This window comes from Bombus huntii, chromosome 1 (assembly GCF_024542735.1).
Source record: "Bombus huntii isolate Logan2020A chromosome 1, iyBomHunt1.1, whole genome shotgun sequence".
NCBI classification, from domain to species: Eukaryota; Metazoa; Arthropoda; class Insecta; order Hymenoptera; family Apidae; genus Bombus; species Bombus huntii.
This window is the reverse complement of record NC_066238.1, coordinates 1,648,617-1,667,776: the sequence shown is the minus strand read 5'-3', so window position 1 is coordinate 1,667,776 and position 19,160 is coordinate 1,648,617. Positions and strand designations below refer to the sequence as shown.

Here is a 19,160-nt window from a genome sequence, read left to right as displayed (position 1 = left end):
TTGCATCGCGTGCTTTTCCCTGCATCGATGTAATAAATTGAATCTCGATTCCGATTGTTTGCCCCGTTGTTAAATATTTACAAAGCCCCGACGCGCTTACTGTGTATGTTTTTTCCTGCAATTTGTTCCCAAGCAAACAGAATCGGCGAACGTACGTTCATCAAAATTGCATAAATTTTATCGCAACTGACTAACCGGTGCACCGTCGTTTTTTTTTTTACAAATTATCAACGTATCGACAACCGTAATCTTCGATTCGGCATATTCGTTGCGTAAAAATGTAAAAAAGCGAAGGGTCGTATCGATCGCCGTTATTTGGGAACATTTCGTTAATTTCGCAATATCGCGGTTACTCTTGTCAGATACTTGATTTCGATATTCGTTGAACGGTGATCGATTTGACGTGTGAATTTATATTGCATCTCGTTTGCAATGGGTAGATCTGTAGGGCTGAATTGGTTCAAATAAGTTGCTCGATAGAGTGGAGTGCCAGTTGTTCAAATATCGATTATTGGATGTTTGATTCGATTAAATGTCGAGTGCCGGTTCGATTACTCCCAATTATTTATACGATAAACTGTCCTGTCTGCGCTATCGTTAACTTATTCCTCGCCAGGTTAACCTTAAGATTCTATCAACCAATAAATCTAACGCTAAGTTTCATTACTCTTGTATCAAATGTCGAGTAAACATTAGGATATTAAAGTTTCATCCACGTTCTACGCATTCAAGTTCTGTTGACCGTCAGTCAATCTCTTCGACGTAATACAATAATTTCTCTAGTTGAACATTTCTCACTTTCGTACGTGTCGTTTTATTTCTCTTACAAATGAATTACGTATATCGTATTTCTATTCTTAAGAATTGAAATCTTAGCCAAGATCGATCTATTTTTATCAACTTGGTATTCCGCGATTATAAAAAATTATAGTCAAGACAGCACTCGGTTAACGCGCGAGGAAAGATTTATATGAAATTGTCCGGCTAATTAACATTTCGCTAGTCACGAATCGCGAAGGATTTTACTCACGAATCGCAGAACATGTCCTCGGAGTTGGATCAGAATTCCCGTAATCTCAGCATCCTTATTTGCATACCGTCTTATGTCAGCCAATCTGGCGCAACAAATACTATAATTCTCGTTACCGCGATACTCGTCCCATTTCCGACACCGCAAGTGCGACAGCAAACAGTTTGAAACGGAACCAGTTGAAACGACTGAGGAAGTGGAGGTCGTGCGTTAAACCGCGAAACGTCGCGGAATAATTGTCATTGCGGTTTCGCGCTTGTCATCGAACCCGTCATTATATCGCGTTCCACGTTGTTTCGCGGGCACAGCGGATCCTGTCATTTACTCCACGCCATCGTCGCCCCTTTCCACTCTTTTCTCTGCCCCTTCTGATTTATCCTTCGTCACGTCCATTATCGTTTCTCGCGACTCGTCTTTAATAAAGCGACACCAGAAGGGTTCTCGAGGTTCGAGCATAAATTTTCGAGCCATTCCTAAATGTAGAACGTTATTTCCCCGTTCTGCGATCTATTCGAGGACGCAGATGCTGTCCATTTCTAACGGAAACCCTCTTTCCCCCACTTTTAAGTCGATACGGAACTTCTGTGTTTCCTTGTATAATATATAGGGTCAGTGAAGAGCTCGTCGTATTTGTCGACTAAACGTTAAAGAGGAAATATCGTAGTGGCGCTGGAAGAAGGAAGAAGTACGAAGAATAAGGATTTCCGAGGACTACGAGAAATATTACCGTGAGGAAGTAAATAAGTCACAATTATATCGTTATCACTGTCAATCACAGCATAATTTTTTTTTTTTAATATTCTGGGCTTATAAAATTTGTTTAGAGTAGATTGGTCTTTTAGTCGAAAGGTACTAAAGTTTAATCGAATTTTAACGAAAAGATAGTTATACTTTTCTTTATTGTGAATTAGTTAATAGACGAATAAAGGACAGTGTAGATAATAAATAATGAAATTCGTAGTCACGCGGAGATCGAGATTGGTATTTTATTTAAGGAACAGCTCGGCGAAGGTGAACAAAGTTTCCGTCTTAACTCGATCTATTCAGATGAAGATACTTTAGGTGAAGAATAATGTTCGAAAATTAACGATTATTTTCGTCAAAAAAAAAAAAAAAAAAAAAAAACACCCCACCGAGCGAGTTGAACATTTTTTGTCGAGCGTTTAAAGTAGCTTTTGTCAACGTTTTTTGGACGGAAGCGGCGATTCGTTTGAATATTCAAAGAACCTTTTAAAAATGCTGTAAAATTCACCGGTCCGTTATAAATTGAAATTTTGAGCAAAGTCATCGCGAACGAAAAAGAAACAACCGTACCGAACGTTTCTCAAATATGTTAAATAATACAATGGACGAAGTAATTAAAAAACTGACCATTTTATTTCTGCACGGGAAAATCAATCGCAAAGTTCCACGATAAATTCCAGTCGATTTTCATGATAATCGATTCCACGTCGGCGTGTTGATCGCTTAAAAATTCCCGCTTGACTATGGTCAGATTATTCAAACGATGTTACGTCGGTCTTTTCAAAAGTAATCACAGTCATAGCGACTTCTGCGTTTATTCAGGCTCCCGGTCGATTAATCGAATAATGGTATCGTCGATTTTAATTCGCACTTTCAATATCATTGCGTCGCGTCGGTTTGCTGGAAGAGCGACACGTAAAAATAAATTTCTCAGGAAACAAAATTTGAAACGGAAAACTGGAAGTAAGAAATTACCGACGATTCAACTATTTAGCAGTGAACAATTCGTCTCCCTCTTACGATATTATTGAGATATGTATAATTTTATGTGCTAGACTAGATTGACCGCGTAGTAGTGATACATGTATGTGAATATGAGTGTACGGATAATTTTATGTGTATGCGCGGCGTCTCGGAAACAAAGGAATGTAAACTGTTCAGTTAACAGTCTGGTTAACACTGGAACACACTGGAAGAACGTGAGATGCGTGCAAGTGTGTATCGACGAAGATCTTGAAGGTCGTTTATTAAATAAGTCTAAAACTATTTTAATATGAATTCTAAATGTAAATTCAGCGTTCCTATACCATTATTTCGGCAATTAAGATCCAAAATTCTCAACAGATATAATATCCTTCAGGGTGTCTCGCAAAGTATCCAAGCATATTCCTTGCCATTAAAAAATGAGTAGAACGTTTTTTTCATAATTTCATGATTCTCTGAATTCGTTGCTCTCGTATCAAATCTGTCAATATCGTAACATCAGCATAGAAACAACAAGGAAATTTTCAATATTCAGCAAGAAAGTATCCAATAATTACCACCGAATATTATTTTCCTGCGAATATTAAAACGGGTATTATTTTACGTTGCGTATGATAAACATGCGGTAATTAAATTCTCATTATCATTAAGTTTTTCTTCGCGTTTCGTATCGAAATTCGGAATATTTACCAGGAACCAAAGCTTGCGGCTCATTTGATAAATAACGCGATAATCAACAATGATATTTAAAAGTCATTTAACCCGCCTCCCCGTCGGGGGCATTTTATCAATGCGATGCGTAACCGATCGAATGCTGTCGGAATAAATTTAAATTTATTCTGGACACGGAGAGGCGGCCGAATCGACGTGCAAGCGTAGACCGTTTAAAAATTCACAGGCCGACTCTGTGGTCAGAATAAAAATTTCCAGCGACGCGGCCGGACGACGAAGGTGTCGTTGCGTCGATTGTAGAAACAACGAGTGCCGTGCGATAATTGGTCCGCGATCGACGCGCGTACAGCGCACGCTGTTCCGCGTATATGCCGACTGCCACGTTTAATAGCGCCTACCTACGTTACGAACCACAGCGATATATTCAATCGCTAATACCTTGTAATGCTCGCCGACGAGCCACGCTCGCTCTTTTCTTCGTCCCTGTCGCGTGAACGTTGTACGATAATTTCTCTCTTCTCCCTCTTTTCGTCCTTCTTTTTACGTCGTTTCTGCGTCGTGTTACTATTGTGAATTGTGGATTTTAATCGCCGAAATAAATATATAACAACATTTAGATTACACTTGGGATTGATATCAAAATAGTTTTAGATTTATTTAATATGTGATTTACAAGATATTCGTCGATTACATTTGCACGCATCTCAGTACTCTCTTTGTCTCGCCATCTGCTATACCACGCTACCAACGCAGTTGCATTCACCTGTTTTACGAGACGCTGTGCACGCACATATTCCCTAACACTCATACTCGTATATGTGTGACACTACTACGCGGCTAGCGTCTAGTGTAGCACACATAATTACACATATCTCAATAGTTACTCTATGGTTAAAGTGGATTAATGTGTATTGGGACAAACTGATCTTTCTGATAAATGAAGCGTTTGAAGAGTGCGTATACGTAAATCATAAAAAAGTTATATGTATACGTTATATATTTAGATATATTGGTATTATGAGTTGATCGAGATGTTCGATCATGTTCTCCTTGTTGCGTTTACATGGTAACGATGGAATGGAAGATTGCGGAATTTTGCAGTAGTATGGCTAAATTACCGGTTCTCTTTATTGGAAGGTAATTACGTGTTTACTTGTTTGTTGATGTTTGTTCAGCACATACAGTGGAATTTGTTCGAACGGAATTTTACTTATTTTCTGTTGGATTGTGCTATGTAAATGTAGGATAAATTTCTGGTATTTTATTTAATGATATTATTTATTATTGATTGTTAGTTATATACTCGTTTAGTGCGTAGAAAGGCCATTTATTTGAAGGAAATTTAAGTTAGCGCTTGATTAAGTGTTTTGTCGATTAAACATTCGACTTCATTCGTACGATGCTCCAACAATTTCGTATAAACGGAATTCTGCTGTAACGAAGATTCCATTTCTTCTGTTGAATAAATTGCCCGAACCATAAGAATACTATTTGTCTGTTCACCGATTTATCACATCGTAAAAGACTTCGTAAAACGTAATATTGGAAAAATTTTTGTAACGAACGTCCCAATACGTTCAACGACCATCATTTGTACAAAGGAACAACCGATAAAAAGAGAGGCGTAGCTACGTTAAAAATTTTCAACGAACTTACTATTTAGCAATGAAACGAATTTAAATGGTAAAGAAATTCGTTCAGCAAAATGCAATCTCCCTTTTGCGGCCCACCAGTGAACAACTAGCCAACAAAAATATTAAATTATTAAATTATTAAATTAACATACCTGCGATTCTCTAAGTTTCGATCGTATTATTAGTCGCGCTTTGTTCCAACGTTCCGCAAACATCCCAGTTCGATGAATCTTTGATAAGTTAGAATCCACTATGTTTACGAAACATCGGAGCAAAGCGCAACGCGCTAATAACACGATTGAAACCCGAATAACCGCAAATGTCTCATCGGACAGTCGTGAAAGTTTAAAGTTCGAAATAATTAAATTGTTCTTGATACACAAGCGTAATCCTGTAATCCCATAACATATTTTACGATCTACTTCTAACAACGCGTTTCACCAATACAGATACGTATCAAGGAATAAGGGAAATATCGTAACAAAACTTACCATGTGTCTAGAGCGTAGAGGAACGTTCACCGTCTGACTATCTTTTTCTACGTCGCCCAATGATATCGTGGAAACGCGTGGATTCGAGGCCTAATTACAGGGGCAATGCAACCGTCTCGATATCTCGAAAGGTAATGCTTTCTAATGCCTGTCAACCGGATGCACGTGTCCTTTTGTTCTAAATGCATACGAAGCGAAGCAAAAATTGCACGCTCGATCTCGAGGCGTTTCGCGATTTTGCAACGTCGATTATCCGCGATACGCGAGATAAGCGCGCGGATTTTCCGCTCGCGACAGAAACCGGAACATTCCAAGAGGAATGTAGAGGGAATTCGGGTCACCCGGTATATTTTCAATGGAAACCAGAGATCGCGTTAACCGGCTTCCCACTCACACACCGGTGGAATAATTTCGTCGCAACGGCTTTGTTTCGGAACGCGAGACGTCGCAAAAATGTTAACCTAAATTGGAGGGTGTTTACGAAAACACCGTGGAACGAATTTCATTTCGCGTAATTAACCTCGAGAGCGGAGCCACCAAAGTGACGAACGAGGGGAATAGCAAGCTAGACAACGAACGAAAAAAAAAAAAAAAAGAAAAAAAAGATAGTTTGAAATTTTTCTGGGCCGCGGTCGTTGCCTTTTGACACGAACGAATTTTTACCCCGCTAATTGGCTTTCTGCTTCTTGCACGTTGTTTCCTTCCAAGTGGCGGAACGTTATTGCGGAAGAATTTCGAAGTTTTAACTCTGCAGAAAAGTTTTTAGCTGAAAAGATTTGAATTTCCGTAATGCGACGTTTCAAACCCTGGATTATTTAAATTTGTTAGCGCGAAATTTAAATTTCGAAAAATTTGGCTCCCGCGCTCGATTCAAATTTTAACTACGATCGTTCGATCTTTCTCCATTTTAAAACGCTCGTACGTGAAGCTATAGGCGTTTATGTTATCGCGTTAAGTTCGTTAAGTTGCGTAATAATTTACGGATAATGTTGTAAATTTTTCAACTGAACTGTGCCGATATATATGATCATCTTGTGAAAATTATCCTTCGTTTATTAAAATTTTTATAAATTTGTTTCTTAATTGACACCGGCGAACCAAATACAGCGATTACGCGAATTGTAAAATTCTATTGGAATGGTCGATGCGTGACCAGACGATATCCTATTTCAACTAGGGTGCCGTTTAACGTTAACCTGGTTGCGCGAAGTTACGAAACGATTATGTAAGGTCACTGTGTGACAGTGAATGCAACCAGTTGGGTTTATTGTTCCGTCGTCGAAGGTATAATGGTTTGTGTACTTCCTTCTGTGTGATCGCGGTGAAAATGCATGGCTGACGCAAGAAGCAAATACCTTGACGATTTATTTTCCTGCGCGACGTATGGAATTCGCCGTTTGTAAGGTGTGTGCAACGTAAACAGACGTCGTACGGTGTTCCATGGTGATATAACGTAGAAACTTTCGTTGCTTCGCTTCACGGAAATAAATAACAAAAGCTTAAGTAAATCACAATTTCAAATCAGGGTAATTTACCTGGGAAAATACATTTATCGAGAAAAAAATCAATTTTCAAAAGTATCAATTACGTATCGCTGTTATAATAAATCACTTTGAAAGATCGTTACTTATCGTGAAATAAATGTATGTTATTCGAACGCAATTACCAACGATCGATTGACATAAAGTTCCATAATGATCAATTTGTCGGTATGGTATTCGAGATAATGAATCCATTCGTTAGCTTGATTTGATATTTCTATTAAGATACCGGCGATTAATTTTTCAACGAATACGCCTCTTCTATCGTATTTCCACTGGAAGAAAAAATAGAGCCGCGTATGCAGTTTGTACAAAATTTCCTCCCCATCTTTCCTCTCCTGAAATTCACTTGTCGAATATTTCTCGCTGTATTTAATTATGCGTTCGCTGGTATCGGATATCGCGGTTGAGCGCAGAGTCAGAATAATGGCTGGAAACTCGTTTAGATCGTCGATATCTTGGACTTTCGGACAAGAAACGGCTTAATTAATCGCACGGCAATTGGCAGCGGAAAAACGAGTTGTTTCGCGTTCGAATCACGCGGGCAAGAAGCCAGAAACCATCGGGGCGTCGTTAACGGTAATGCGATTCAGAGCAGATATGATTTCAGTCGGCGGGAATGCAGACTGTGTTTCTATAAATCACGATGAGAAAGGAAAGATCAGTGAAGTGACTCGTTCGTTACAAATAACTGTTTGAAACCCGTCTAAGGCGAGACATAAACTGAATTGCAAGCGTGTTCTAAATGCTTGTCGAATGACGAATAATTTTAAATGAACGTTACCTCTGGTTCAGCTATTGCGCAGAATTGGAAGGAAATGCTCCGAGACGATACAGGCACGGACAGTCGTTAGCAATTCGGCGATGAATTATAAAATTGGATCGTTTGGAATGTTTAGGAATTAATTATCTGTGGCTTGTAGTTTTCGTTAGACAAGTTTTCTTAAATGTACTGTAAAGGAAGGACTGGTTCTGAATTAATATTATACGGCCTTGAACGAGACTCTAGCTCCTTACGACTACCAATACTCGATATCTAGTTACTCGTTGCTGTCGTCAAAAATTGTGAACTTATTTTACGATCGTACTATATCAATCCCACGTATCATATTCCTCGTGAAACAATAAGAACAACATCTCTTTCATACTGCAGTTTGAAAGTGAGAAAATGCAGTTTGAAAATTGATCAAGTACAGGTGCTCGAACACGTTATAATTCCGAACTGGATAAGAGTAAATAATCGACAAATGATGATTAAATGATAAATAAATATACACGATAAACGATAATTAAATGATAAATAAATATACATGCGATAATTAAATGTCATTCGACGTAAAACTACGTGTTATTCAACTGGATTCTATATACCTATATATATGTCGGAGATGAAAGGACATCGGGGCTTCCCTTTTGGAATGTCGGGAGATTTTTACCAGAATTTTGCTATAGTTACACTTAAGTAATAAAACTAAGAAATAGTTTTAATGTTCTAATCCGATTTTATGACGATGGACTTGGGCTCGAAGTGACACAGCGGGTCACTGAACGTAGCCACGGTCATGGGAGGGACGTGTACCTGACAGAGGTATGGAATAATTATATATCGCTCTGCTTAAAAACAACGATTGACCCGAGAGGTGGGGAGAAGAATATATAAGGGCAGTCCCACTTGGACTGCAAGTTAGTTCGTTCAGATAAGTTTTACTTGTACGTTGAGTCCGTGGATTCGTTGTCATCAATATCTCGACTGTCCGATCACCGCTATTACTTGTAGCCTCTTGGAATAACCACATTTGTACCAATAAATATCAGCTATAACCGTGATGGTAAATTCGAGTGAAGGCCCAAAATTCCAACCTTAACCCGACATATATATAGATTGCATTTCTCTCAGACGATTTCTATGCAGATCTGTACAGCGCGTAATATCGCAAATCTCGTTAATGTAACAAATTTTGCCACCCTGTAACACTTAGTGAATCGACTGAGGATACGGGTAGAAGCTAGTCGTCTGGTTGTGACGAACAAGTCTGCGATGGAATTTCAGGGAAGATCGTCAAACGTCGTAGATACGTTTGAAAGCATCTGAGCCGGGCTGTACCATCCGAGACGATGGTGAAACTTTAACAACGATCACGATGGAACCCATTTAAGGGCGTGTAGAAGTTTCTTAGACCGTACTGGACACGATAGAATTCCTGTAGATATCCAGATTTTGGTAAAGCGTCGCAAGTGAATTGCAGTCTTGCGAAACTTTGTTGCTTATTTTTAATCGTCCCCTAACCATCATCTTTTAACCTGCAAAGTGAGAAAGTCGTACAAACTGTATCATCCTCTTAGGCGTAATACATTTTTTATTTAGAGCTTCCTTAATTTTTCACATCTCGTTCTATCTCTTCTGAAAATAATTTATGCAGGTAGTGTGCATTGCATTTGTAAATCTGCCATTGACAATGTATTTCTTCGGAATTCTATTAATTGTAAGTTATTTTCATTTGCAAACGAGCGTAATTAAAACTGATTTATCTTCAGTATTATTACACTTATTCTGAATTTTGTAATTATAGATATTTTTGCTCAAGAGAAGACTCAGCTTAACGATATTTTGATCATGTTTCGTTCGATTCGTTAAAGATTTGTTTCACTCGTCGTTATTCGATAAATCTTCGTATTGTTCGAACGTGTCGGATAATGTTTTGTCGTAATATGTAAACAAGCGTAATAATCGATGAAGCTTCCTATCGCTACAATAGCGTATTCGATAATTTGTTGCGTATTCCAATCAAGTAGAAGCGATTGTGTTCAATCGAGGTGTTCCAACTGCATTCTACCTGATTGGACTAACTTTGATCGTGTTTAAGTAATTCTATTGACGTTTCGCTTTGTCCGTTGAATTTTGATTGTCTAGTAATTTGGTCAGACAATTCGAGTCCTTTCTAACGCCGTCAGTTATATCTACGTTTACGTCTGTCTAATCGATTCTATCGCTATTTTCGAAGATTTTTCAACTTTTTCAGCTTTCTTTTTCAGATATGATCCGCAGGTTCATCGTATTCTGTCTTTGTGATTATACCTTGTGTCTATTTACGGCGATAGAAATGAAAAGTTCATGGTTCCCCGTACAATTTATAATATCTGATCGTAACATAGCGAGAAATCCCTTAGATTTTAACCGACAAATTTTTGCTTCTCTCGATGAATACCATGTACCGAAGTTTGAGAGCCTTTTTCGCAATTTTCCGTATATAAAGATCATTCCAGAAACAGAAAGGGAATACAGCGGCTACAAGATGCATCTCTGCGCCGTTGTACTTATTATAGCGTTTATATGCTAATTACTCGACACCAAGTGTATTAAGTTCCATATTATTCGGCGACTCTCATTACGTTGGTTACTTTCATACGGCGACAACATTTTGATGCTACTATTAGGTCGTCCGAAAAGTTTCTTTCTTTTCATAAGATGATAACAGACGAACAACAATTTCTATTTTATATTATTTCATTCAATTAGGTATGATCCATTTCGTTCTATTTATATTATTAACGAAACACATTATATATAAAACAAAAAACATTGTGCGTCTATTATTTCCTTACAAAACGAAAGAAACTTCACGGACCTGATAAAAGGACGCTTCCTTGGAAAGTAACGTTGCTTACAAATTCTTTTTTCAATCCCTTACAGATTTCAGACGACAGAACCGCACAGTCGAACAAATCGAACGGTTGTTCTTTTCTTTACACCGTCGAGCCATTAATTGCCGGAATTCGTTTAACGTGGTTGCCTGGTTTTTGCCTGTGTGTATGTATCGAGAACCGTTTGGTCGGACGATTCTCGAGTAATTCGCGAGTAATTGAAACGCACGGGCTGTCGGGTTTGGCTCGCAGACTTTATTAAACTCGAGCGGCAATGAAAGTTTACGCACGGCGTTATTCTTTTTAAACGACCGCCAGAGAAAGTTCTCCTCTTGGCGAGAACGGCTCTGCTATACGCGGCTGCGATAAAACCTATCCTGGTTACGAGACAGCGAAGAGCTATCGCAACGATGCGGAAGCCAAGGAAGCCGACATGTCGCGGTACAAAGCGGCTTTACTTAAACCGTCCTGTCTGACGACCGCAATGAGTTCCGTATTTCGATTTAATGCGTATCGCATTGATGCTTACGCAAACATCGTGTATGCTTGACAATATACATGTAGCGTGTTGTATACGCTGTTATTCGAGGAACACGCGTCGCTATTTTACGACACTACAGTCCGTTATCGGGTTTTCTTTTATGCAACGAATTTTAAATCACCGGAATTTCGAAGAATCGATTATGTAAGATCGAAATTATGAATTACTATAAAGAGATTACAAAGTACGTATGTGTAACGGCACTCGACAGCAATTAGCGTCGGACGACGGCAGCGCAGTGGTTAGCGCCTTATTTTACGAACGTTCGGGAGCCAGGTTCAAATCCCGGTGATCGTAGTCCGGTTTTTCTTTCCACGATACAAAAATGAGAAGAAAATGCAGAAATACCCCAGCAGCGACATCTACTCCCGCAGCAGAACCTATCTATTCTCTACACCAGAAGTAGCACTATCGCCGTAACTATAGTACACCTCATATAAAAAGAATAAAATACAACGATGAGATATAAAATAATTATGGTAACGTACGGTCTGCTGAACGTTCTTTCGGTTTCTTGCGAATTATCGACTAAAGAGCACAACCGGTCAGGTCAAACCGATCGGTCGATATCGCGTACCTCGAATGAATTGAATTAACGCTCAAGGTGGAGGGAGGTTTAATATATCGAGTGTTAGAGTAGTCCAGCACTGTGTTGAACTTGTTGTATAAACGTAACGTGTGATGTGATGCACTGCGTTGGTGTAAGATCTTGTTGGGAGTGAAGTCTTTCACTCGTACGGTGCGATGTCTGATGATGAACTGTCCTTCTACGTTGCTGATTCAGCCGTTGGATTTCGTCTGTCCATCGTGCCCTTCCGGCTGGTCCTTCCTGGGGTTTTTACCTGACCTCGGAGTCATTAGATTTCCAGCTCGGGGAGGACATGTAATTCTGAATTTCCTAAAGAAGGGAATGGGGCTGTCCGTGCCATAAACGGACGGCCACTCAAAATTCCGAACACGGTTATTTTTAGACGCAACTATTGTTGCAACACTCGATTAACTAGCGATCAGTCAGGCACTACTGCTCGGTTGGTATCGCGAGCCTTTGAACGTTATTAGCGTCCAAGGTGGAGGATTATAATAAATGTAAAGAGCGAGGTTTAGTTCACCTTATTTATTCCACTCAATACTCTGAATACAACTGTCTTTAGTTCACTGGCTATCCTGTTAAATATAATGGTCACTGACTACGTGTTGACTCTTAGAATATTGGTGCAAGAGTGACCCTTGGTGATAGAATATGTAAGAGGTCTCATTCCTGATACGTGATTTCTCGTTCTAATGATACGTTAAATATCTTCTTGAAATATTACAAATTCTTTTTATTTACTAAAACGAGGGCAAGATTGATTACAATGAATTTTATTCTGAACAAGTATTCGTAACATCCGGTGGCTATACAGGTACGTGTACGTTATATTTTGTAGAAAAATAAAAACCATTCATTAAAACATCCGACTGTGAAAAGGTTCAAATTACGTTCAACCAAGTTTTTCTTTATTTAAAGCCGTATATTTTAGGCGTATTTAAAGCCGTATATGTTAACGATAATGTCTTATTATTTCGATTTTCCCTGCCAAACATCTATGTATCCTAAACGTATATATTAGATCGTCCGAAAAGTTTCTTTCGTTTTATGAAGAAATAATAGACGCACGACGTCTTTTTGTTTTATATTATTTTGTCGAATTACGTACGATCCATTTTATTCTGTTGAGATAAACACCGCGACAATTCACAGACTTGATTTCACGTTTGTACGAAGCTGCACTGTTGTAAGAAACACGTTCGCGGAAGAAAGACACTTTTCGGACAACCTAATACATCGTATTTCAAAGGAATTACCTGGAATATTATAATAATTCGGAATTTGCTTCTTCCTAAGAGAAGAACAGCGAATCACGAGCGTTTCCTTGCTTCGCAAAATTTTTTGTACAGATATATCGGGTTGGCAACTAAATGATAGCGGATTTTGTCAATACTATCTAATGATAAAATCCGCAATCACTTAGTTGCCAACCCGATATATCTGTAAAAAAAATTTTGCGAAACAAGGAAACGCTATACCCAAGGAAACCCAATACCTATGCCGGAGAAAAGTCTGCAAGAGTCTGTTCGATACAAATCAGACCTATCTTTGCGCAAGTTTTGCAAACAGCCAGCTAATTAGAAGAAAAATTCTCGCATATAATTTCAATTGCTTATTCAGAGAGAAACGTGGCCACGAGCAACGAGATACGCGAACGTTCCGGGAACGGAGAGCGTTAGATTTGTCGGAGAGCATCCGCTGGAAATTGCGCCGCTATTTGCAACCAAAATATGTATATTGCAGTCGGTGGTTCGCGATTTTATTCCGAGACGGCGAATAGAAGAAAATCCGAGAAACAGAGATTCCAGACGGAATGAGCGGCAGCTTCGTTAGCGTTCAATTTCGAAGTCATCGTGGTAATTGCGCCTCGCGGCCGCCATGAAATTGGCGCTTTTTATTCCTTCAAATGAACATCCAGGCAGTAAAAGTGACTTGATCGTCTATGAAATTTGTCGACATTATCGTATTTTTCGTCTTGTTTACTATTGTAAACTATTGTAATACTTTCGTGTTTCCTGTTTCAAGAAAAGTAATCGTTTTCACAAAATTGTACGTTAGAGCAGAGAACATTGTAGGAACATTGACGGTGATTACTGTTTATTATTATTATTGGTCATTCGTTATCATTTCATTATGAGTTCAACGAATAATTCGTTAGATGTAATTAAATTAAATTCGAAGAAATGCCAGTTGATATTTCGATATTTCGCATTGTATGTATCAACGATCGCTTGTTTGCTGTTTAATAATTTACTCGATACGAAGCGAATAATACGACCATAAAGCTGTGCAACCGAAGATGAAACAGCGATGGTTATCGATAACGAAAGAAAGGGATTATTTTTTGAAAATTTCTAGTACTTTTACGTCAAAGATCGTGGAAAGCGATTCGTTTGAAAACTTTTTGTAAACGTAGAAATAGCGAAAAAGAGAGGCGATAAAGGAGTTTTATCTTAGAAACTCGCTGAAACGCTTATCGAAGATGGAAACTTTATTAGCTGCTCGTTCGTTACATTATCAGTTTCGTCGTAACAACGATGCAAATTAGCGATTGTTCGTAGAAAATTTGGTTTACGCGATGATCTCGTTTGACGTGGTCGTGCACAAAAAGTCCTTCGTTTCCCATTGAATCCTCTTTCGACTAATGAGCGTTTCATCCGTTCATCGGATTCCGCGTGACAAATGGTCGTCCCCTTGGCGAATGCAAACTTGCTTCATTAAAACGGCTGCATTAATTTGTCACAGATTCGCGCGCTTCAATTTCTCGAATTTCTCTGTAGCGTGAAATTTTCCTACGTTTTACGCTAAGTTTGTATATTAAATTTGTTTCCAGGGAAGATTCACTTTGCTTCTTTTAATGGAAATATCTTATCGAAAAATTACCTTTGAATAGTCAGCAAAAGTTGTAGCATAAGCCATCCCGGGCTTGTGAGATTATTATCGGTTGGATCTCTTTTCAATTGTATCATAAATTAAGTTGAAATGGATTTTCTCGTCAGAACAAACCAATTTTGTACTTGAACCGGTAGAAAGAAAAGTACAAACGGAAAGTTTTAACCCTTAACAAAGAAGGCTGTTCGCCCCGAAGGGAAGTAAGAAGTTTCTATCCGACGAATGCAATCTACGGAATAAATGACTTTAAGTTTACAAATTTCTCGCTTCTTCGATCCCGAATCTACGCAGCAAATTTGCCTTCCAGAAACTTCTCACTTGTCAAAATGAACTCGTCTTACATCTGATGCGAGAGCAGGAAAAATTTTAATGCAGGAATTGGAAAACTTTCCAGCAAGAATAATTTCCATTAAAAAGAAAAGATTGATATCTGGTTATCTTTCCGTATAAAAAATTGTCCAATACATTCTGCAACCAGTAGAAGCAAGACAGAAAATGTTACACAAACGGAAATCGTTGACAGGTTGTTGAAAAAATATAACAAAATTAATGAAATACCAAGGGGGATGTTGTTCCAGCTCGCAAGACTGTCCCAAACTACGCCAAAGGAAAATTAATATTCGCGATTGATTCCTTAAAACAGAACATACCATTGAAAAATTAAAACGAGCTTCGTGGAGTCGTAAATTTAATTTCTTATCACTGTCAATGTATATCGTTGTTAAAAAGATTTTACATGGTCTATTCATAGATACCATTTTTGTCTTCTATCGCCGTAGCCGAAAGTCTGACATTGTTTCCTTTATATTTATCATTTGCCTTATAACTTATTAATAGAGCTTCGAGCTATTTATATACTGTGGAAATTAAGGTATCGAAATTTGTCGGCAAACAAACAATTTATGCGATTGGAGCTCGTATAACGGAAGGTCGTCAATTTCTTCCACTGTTATTTTCTGTTCGCATAGAAGATGCTCACGTTCGGACAAGCGAACTTAACCAGGAACAGTCGAGTTAATCGTTAAGCATTAACTAAAATTTTGTTCCGCTAAAGGAAATTCAAATAAACGGAGTTGTACCGTACGACGCTCGTTCTTATTCACATTCGCAGATCATAGTGACGAAATTTAACTAGAGTAGAAGTAAAACGTACCTTATACATCTAGCGACTGAAAAGTCTAGAACTGAATCTTGGATTCGTCAAAGGAATCCATCGACGTTCATCCATTCATTTTCTCCTTAAATGTCGCGACCTACTTTCGATAAACTTACCGATCGTCCCGTTACGAAGTGAAACGATCCAGGTGCAGATCGTTAGCTCGAGGGATCGAGGTATTGACCCGCGAGCCGAACAGGCGATCAGCTGACGCAGGAGCTGACGCAGGTAACTCGTTTTACCTGCGTTCATGCATTTTCGAAATCTCTTTGGCCGTCGCTCCCCATTCTCCGTGTTCATTGATCTTTTGGCCAAGTTGATTGACTTTTCGGCGTCGACCGGTGACGCCCTGGAAAAGGTAAATCCTGGCTTCAGGTGAGCAAACAGGTGCATTCGACCAGGGGATCAGGTTACGCGAGAGATCGGCTAGGTTGCGTTGTGTTTCGAACCGGTTCTACGCTTACTGGAATCTCAGGTGCACGATAGGTACCTTATACTCGATCGGCTGGCCATTCTAAGCGTAGCAGAATAGACTCTTCGATTAGATGCAGTTTTCGCATTCGGAGATTTGAAAATGTGCACGGTGGTGGATAAAAGAATGACTTAAAGTCGATACACGATGAATTTTGGTAGCTTTTGTATCGGAACTATTTTTATCGTCCTCGTCGTGTTTAACTGACATCCGTTCTGTGACAGATCACTGACGCGTGCTAACAATTTTTGAACAGAAATTAGCTGCGAATTTATTAAGGCCACCAGATACGGTCGATTGTTCGATATCTCGCGAATAGCGTGGTTAGCGTCGTTTAAGGCTCAAAGGATCGTCCAAGCGTAATTGATCGAAATTAAATCGAATCTGATGAACGAGACTGATGGGGTAAACCGATTGCGAGGCTCTTGCGGGTAGTTCCTTTATAATTCCGCAGATTGTTCGTATCTCGAGATCACCGTTATCAAATTTTTGACTTGTAAATTCGCGGACAAGGTGTGACAGGTAAATGAACTTTAGCCGTGGTGTTACGATCCTTATACGTAGTCTTGCTTGCCGAATTTCATTAGCTTCATCGTCGACTAGAAATTCCCTGTCGTTATAGGAAATTCGTTTCTCCATTGAGATAGCTAAGAATTTATTCATTTTCGCACCGTTAATCGAAATTAAATTTGTTAAAAGTAAACATTTCCCTTTAGCACGGGAAAACAAGAGCCGAATTTTATCCAAAGTGTACGTGGAAGATTGTTCGCTATAAAAATGTCCAATTATTCGTACATTTTTAATGTTACGTAACACGATTCACAGATTATCCATTTAAATATAAGTATGATAATTAAAGATCTTGGTACTGCCTGGAAAATGGCTTTGTTGGAAGTGAAATTACACCGGCACGTAATAAATTATACATTCTGGAATTTTATCGCAGATTTATGATTCCTTTTGTCCATTATAATATTCCATAATCGCTATTACGATGGCAGTAGAGAACAATTTATGCACAATAGCATGGAATGTATTCTGTATCGCTTCTTTTGATGTAATTTATAAAGTCGAGGAAACTTTTGTATCGCTGATTATAATATTCATAGCGAAGTCTTTTAACCAAGTGGAAATCTCCATGAAAAAGAAACGAAAGGAGAAATCTTGAAACTAATTCGTACAAAATATATTGGCGTGTTACTTGAAAATATTTTTACCGCAATACGAATATGTTGTCGCATCGGAAGGAGAACGAGGGACGCGATACGAGAAAGACGAAAGCGAAAATCGCGATTGGAGTGGGAATCGCCGGTCCGGCAGAAGAAAAGTAATAGGAACGTTCGCAATCCTCCTTCTCGCTTGTTGTCCTGATATTGAACACCTGTTCGCGCACCTGAATCACCTGGAACGTGAATTTATCTGCGCATACGGCCACTCGAAAGTCCTCCTTGCGATCTTTACCGCTCTGATAGAAGAACCGTCGTTTTGTTTTAACCATTTCAAACCTATGACGTCCTCTTCTAAGCGAGACCATTCCGAGCGAGCGTAGCATCATCTTTAAATTAAATCCAGCTGTATAAATCGTGCTTGCTTTCCCCATTTCTCTCTTCGACAATTAATTTTCGTTTCACTGATTTATCGAAGCGAGAAATATTCTTCGACGAATGAAAACTTATGTCTGAGAGAAAAACGTGTCTCGTCATAAATACACGAAGACTTGCTTAATTTCTTGCTTTAGGAATTGCTGTATGGATATATATGGAAATATATAATAAAATATATACAGATTTATATAGAAATGTTTCTCGGATAAGGTGGATTAAATTTTTACTAATTAAATTAAACACGTTGCCTAATCTGCCTGGCTGAAATAATTAGGAGGGATTTGCAATTTGATAGCTTTGGCATCGATTAGCTTACGACTTTGTTTGCACAGATATTCAAATTACTAGGTTAATGGTCGGTAATAAAATTTGTAAACAGAAAGAAAGAATATATTTTAGTTTCTTGATGATCTATGTTACGACATCAGCTTTCAGCTTGATCGAGATCTTCATTTGCATATTATTCCTATATGTGCATATATCGTCCTTGTTTATTAAGAATATTCATTAACAACTATGTGTATTTTTTTTTTTTTTTTTTTTGACCGAAGTTATTCGGTGAGATGTGTGATAGATACAAACCCGATTCGTATTTTGTGAAAAGGAATAGATTTAACGAAAGGAATTTATTTTATTTTTACATTTTGTCTTTATATAATCGTAATTTATATTTTCATTCCTAACAGATCAGAAAATCGTATTTAAGCGATATCATCGTGTTCATACGTTTAAATACGACGAAGTATGAGTTTCCAATTACTCTTTACCGCGGTCTAATTAAATCCTATCGCTTGTAATCGATACACGGCCGTTTTATGTCAATCTTTAATCAACCTAATATTCGAAATTAAATTTCAATTTCTTAATCAAACATATCACCTCAAGCTATGAAAACGAAACCAAAAATTCTTTTAAAACTAAGCATCTGCTCTTTTCATTTCAATCAAAGCACACTCTCGCAATTAAATCGCGATTCTCTTCGAACTACCTTCCATAATTTTGCTGATTTACGAAATCGACGTATCGATTTGCCCGAAATTCTCATCGAGGCAAAGGTATTAGGTTGTCCGAAAAGTTTCTTTCTTTTCATAAGGCGATAATAGACGAACAACAATTTCTGTTTTATATCATTTTATTGGATTAGGTACGATCCATTTCGTTCTATTTC

At 38.4% G+C, this 19,160-nt stretch overlaps 1 protein-coding gene across 15 annotated transcripts in view; it reads left to right on the top strand.

Moving 5' to 3' along the window:
- Positions 1-19,160, top strand: part of LOC126872294 (C-type lectin 37Db-like) — a 166,690-nt gene that overhangs the window by 11,158 nt on the left and 136,372 nt on the right. For 3 of the 15 annotated variants that reach the window (XM_050632157.1, XM_050632188.1, XM_050632065.1), the window contains exon 1: positions 6,924-6,959. The exons of 10 other annotated variants lie outside the window; for them this stretch is intronic. In XM_050632157.1, the coding sequence (XP_050488114.1) occupies positions 6,939-6,959 (21 nt within the window). In that variant the 5' untranslated portion in view covers positions 6,924-6,938. Of the gene's footprint in view, positions 1-1,666; positions 1,767-6,923; positions 6,960-19,160 lie in introns of those variants that run through there. 2 more of the 15 variants (XM_050632148.1, XM_050632178.1) reach the window with 2 other exon arrangements.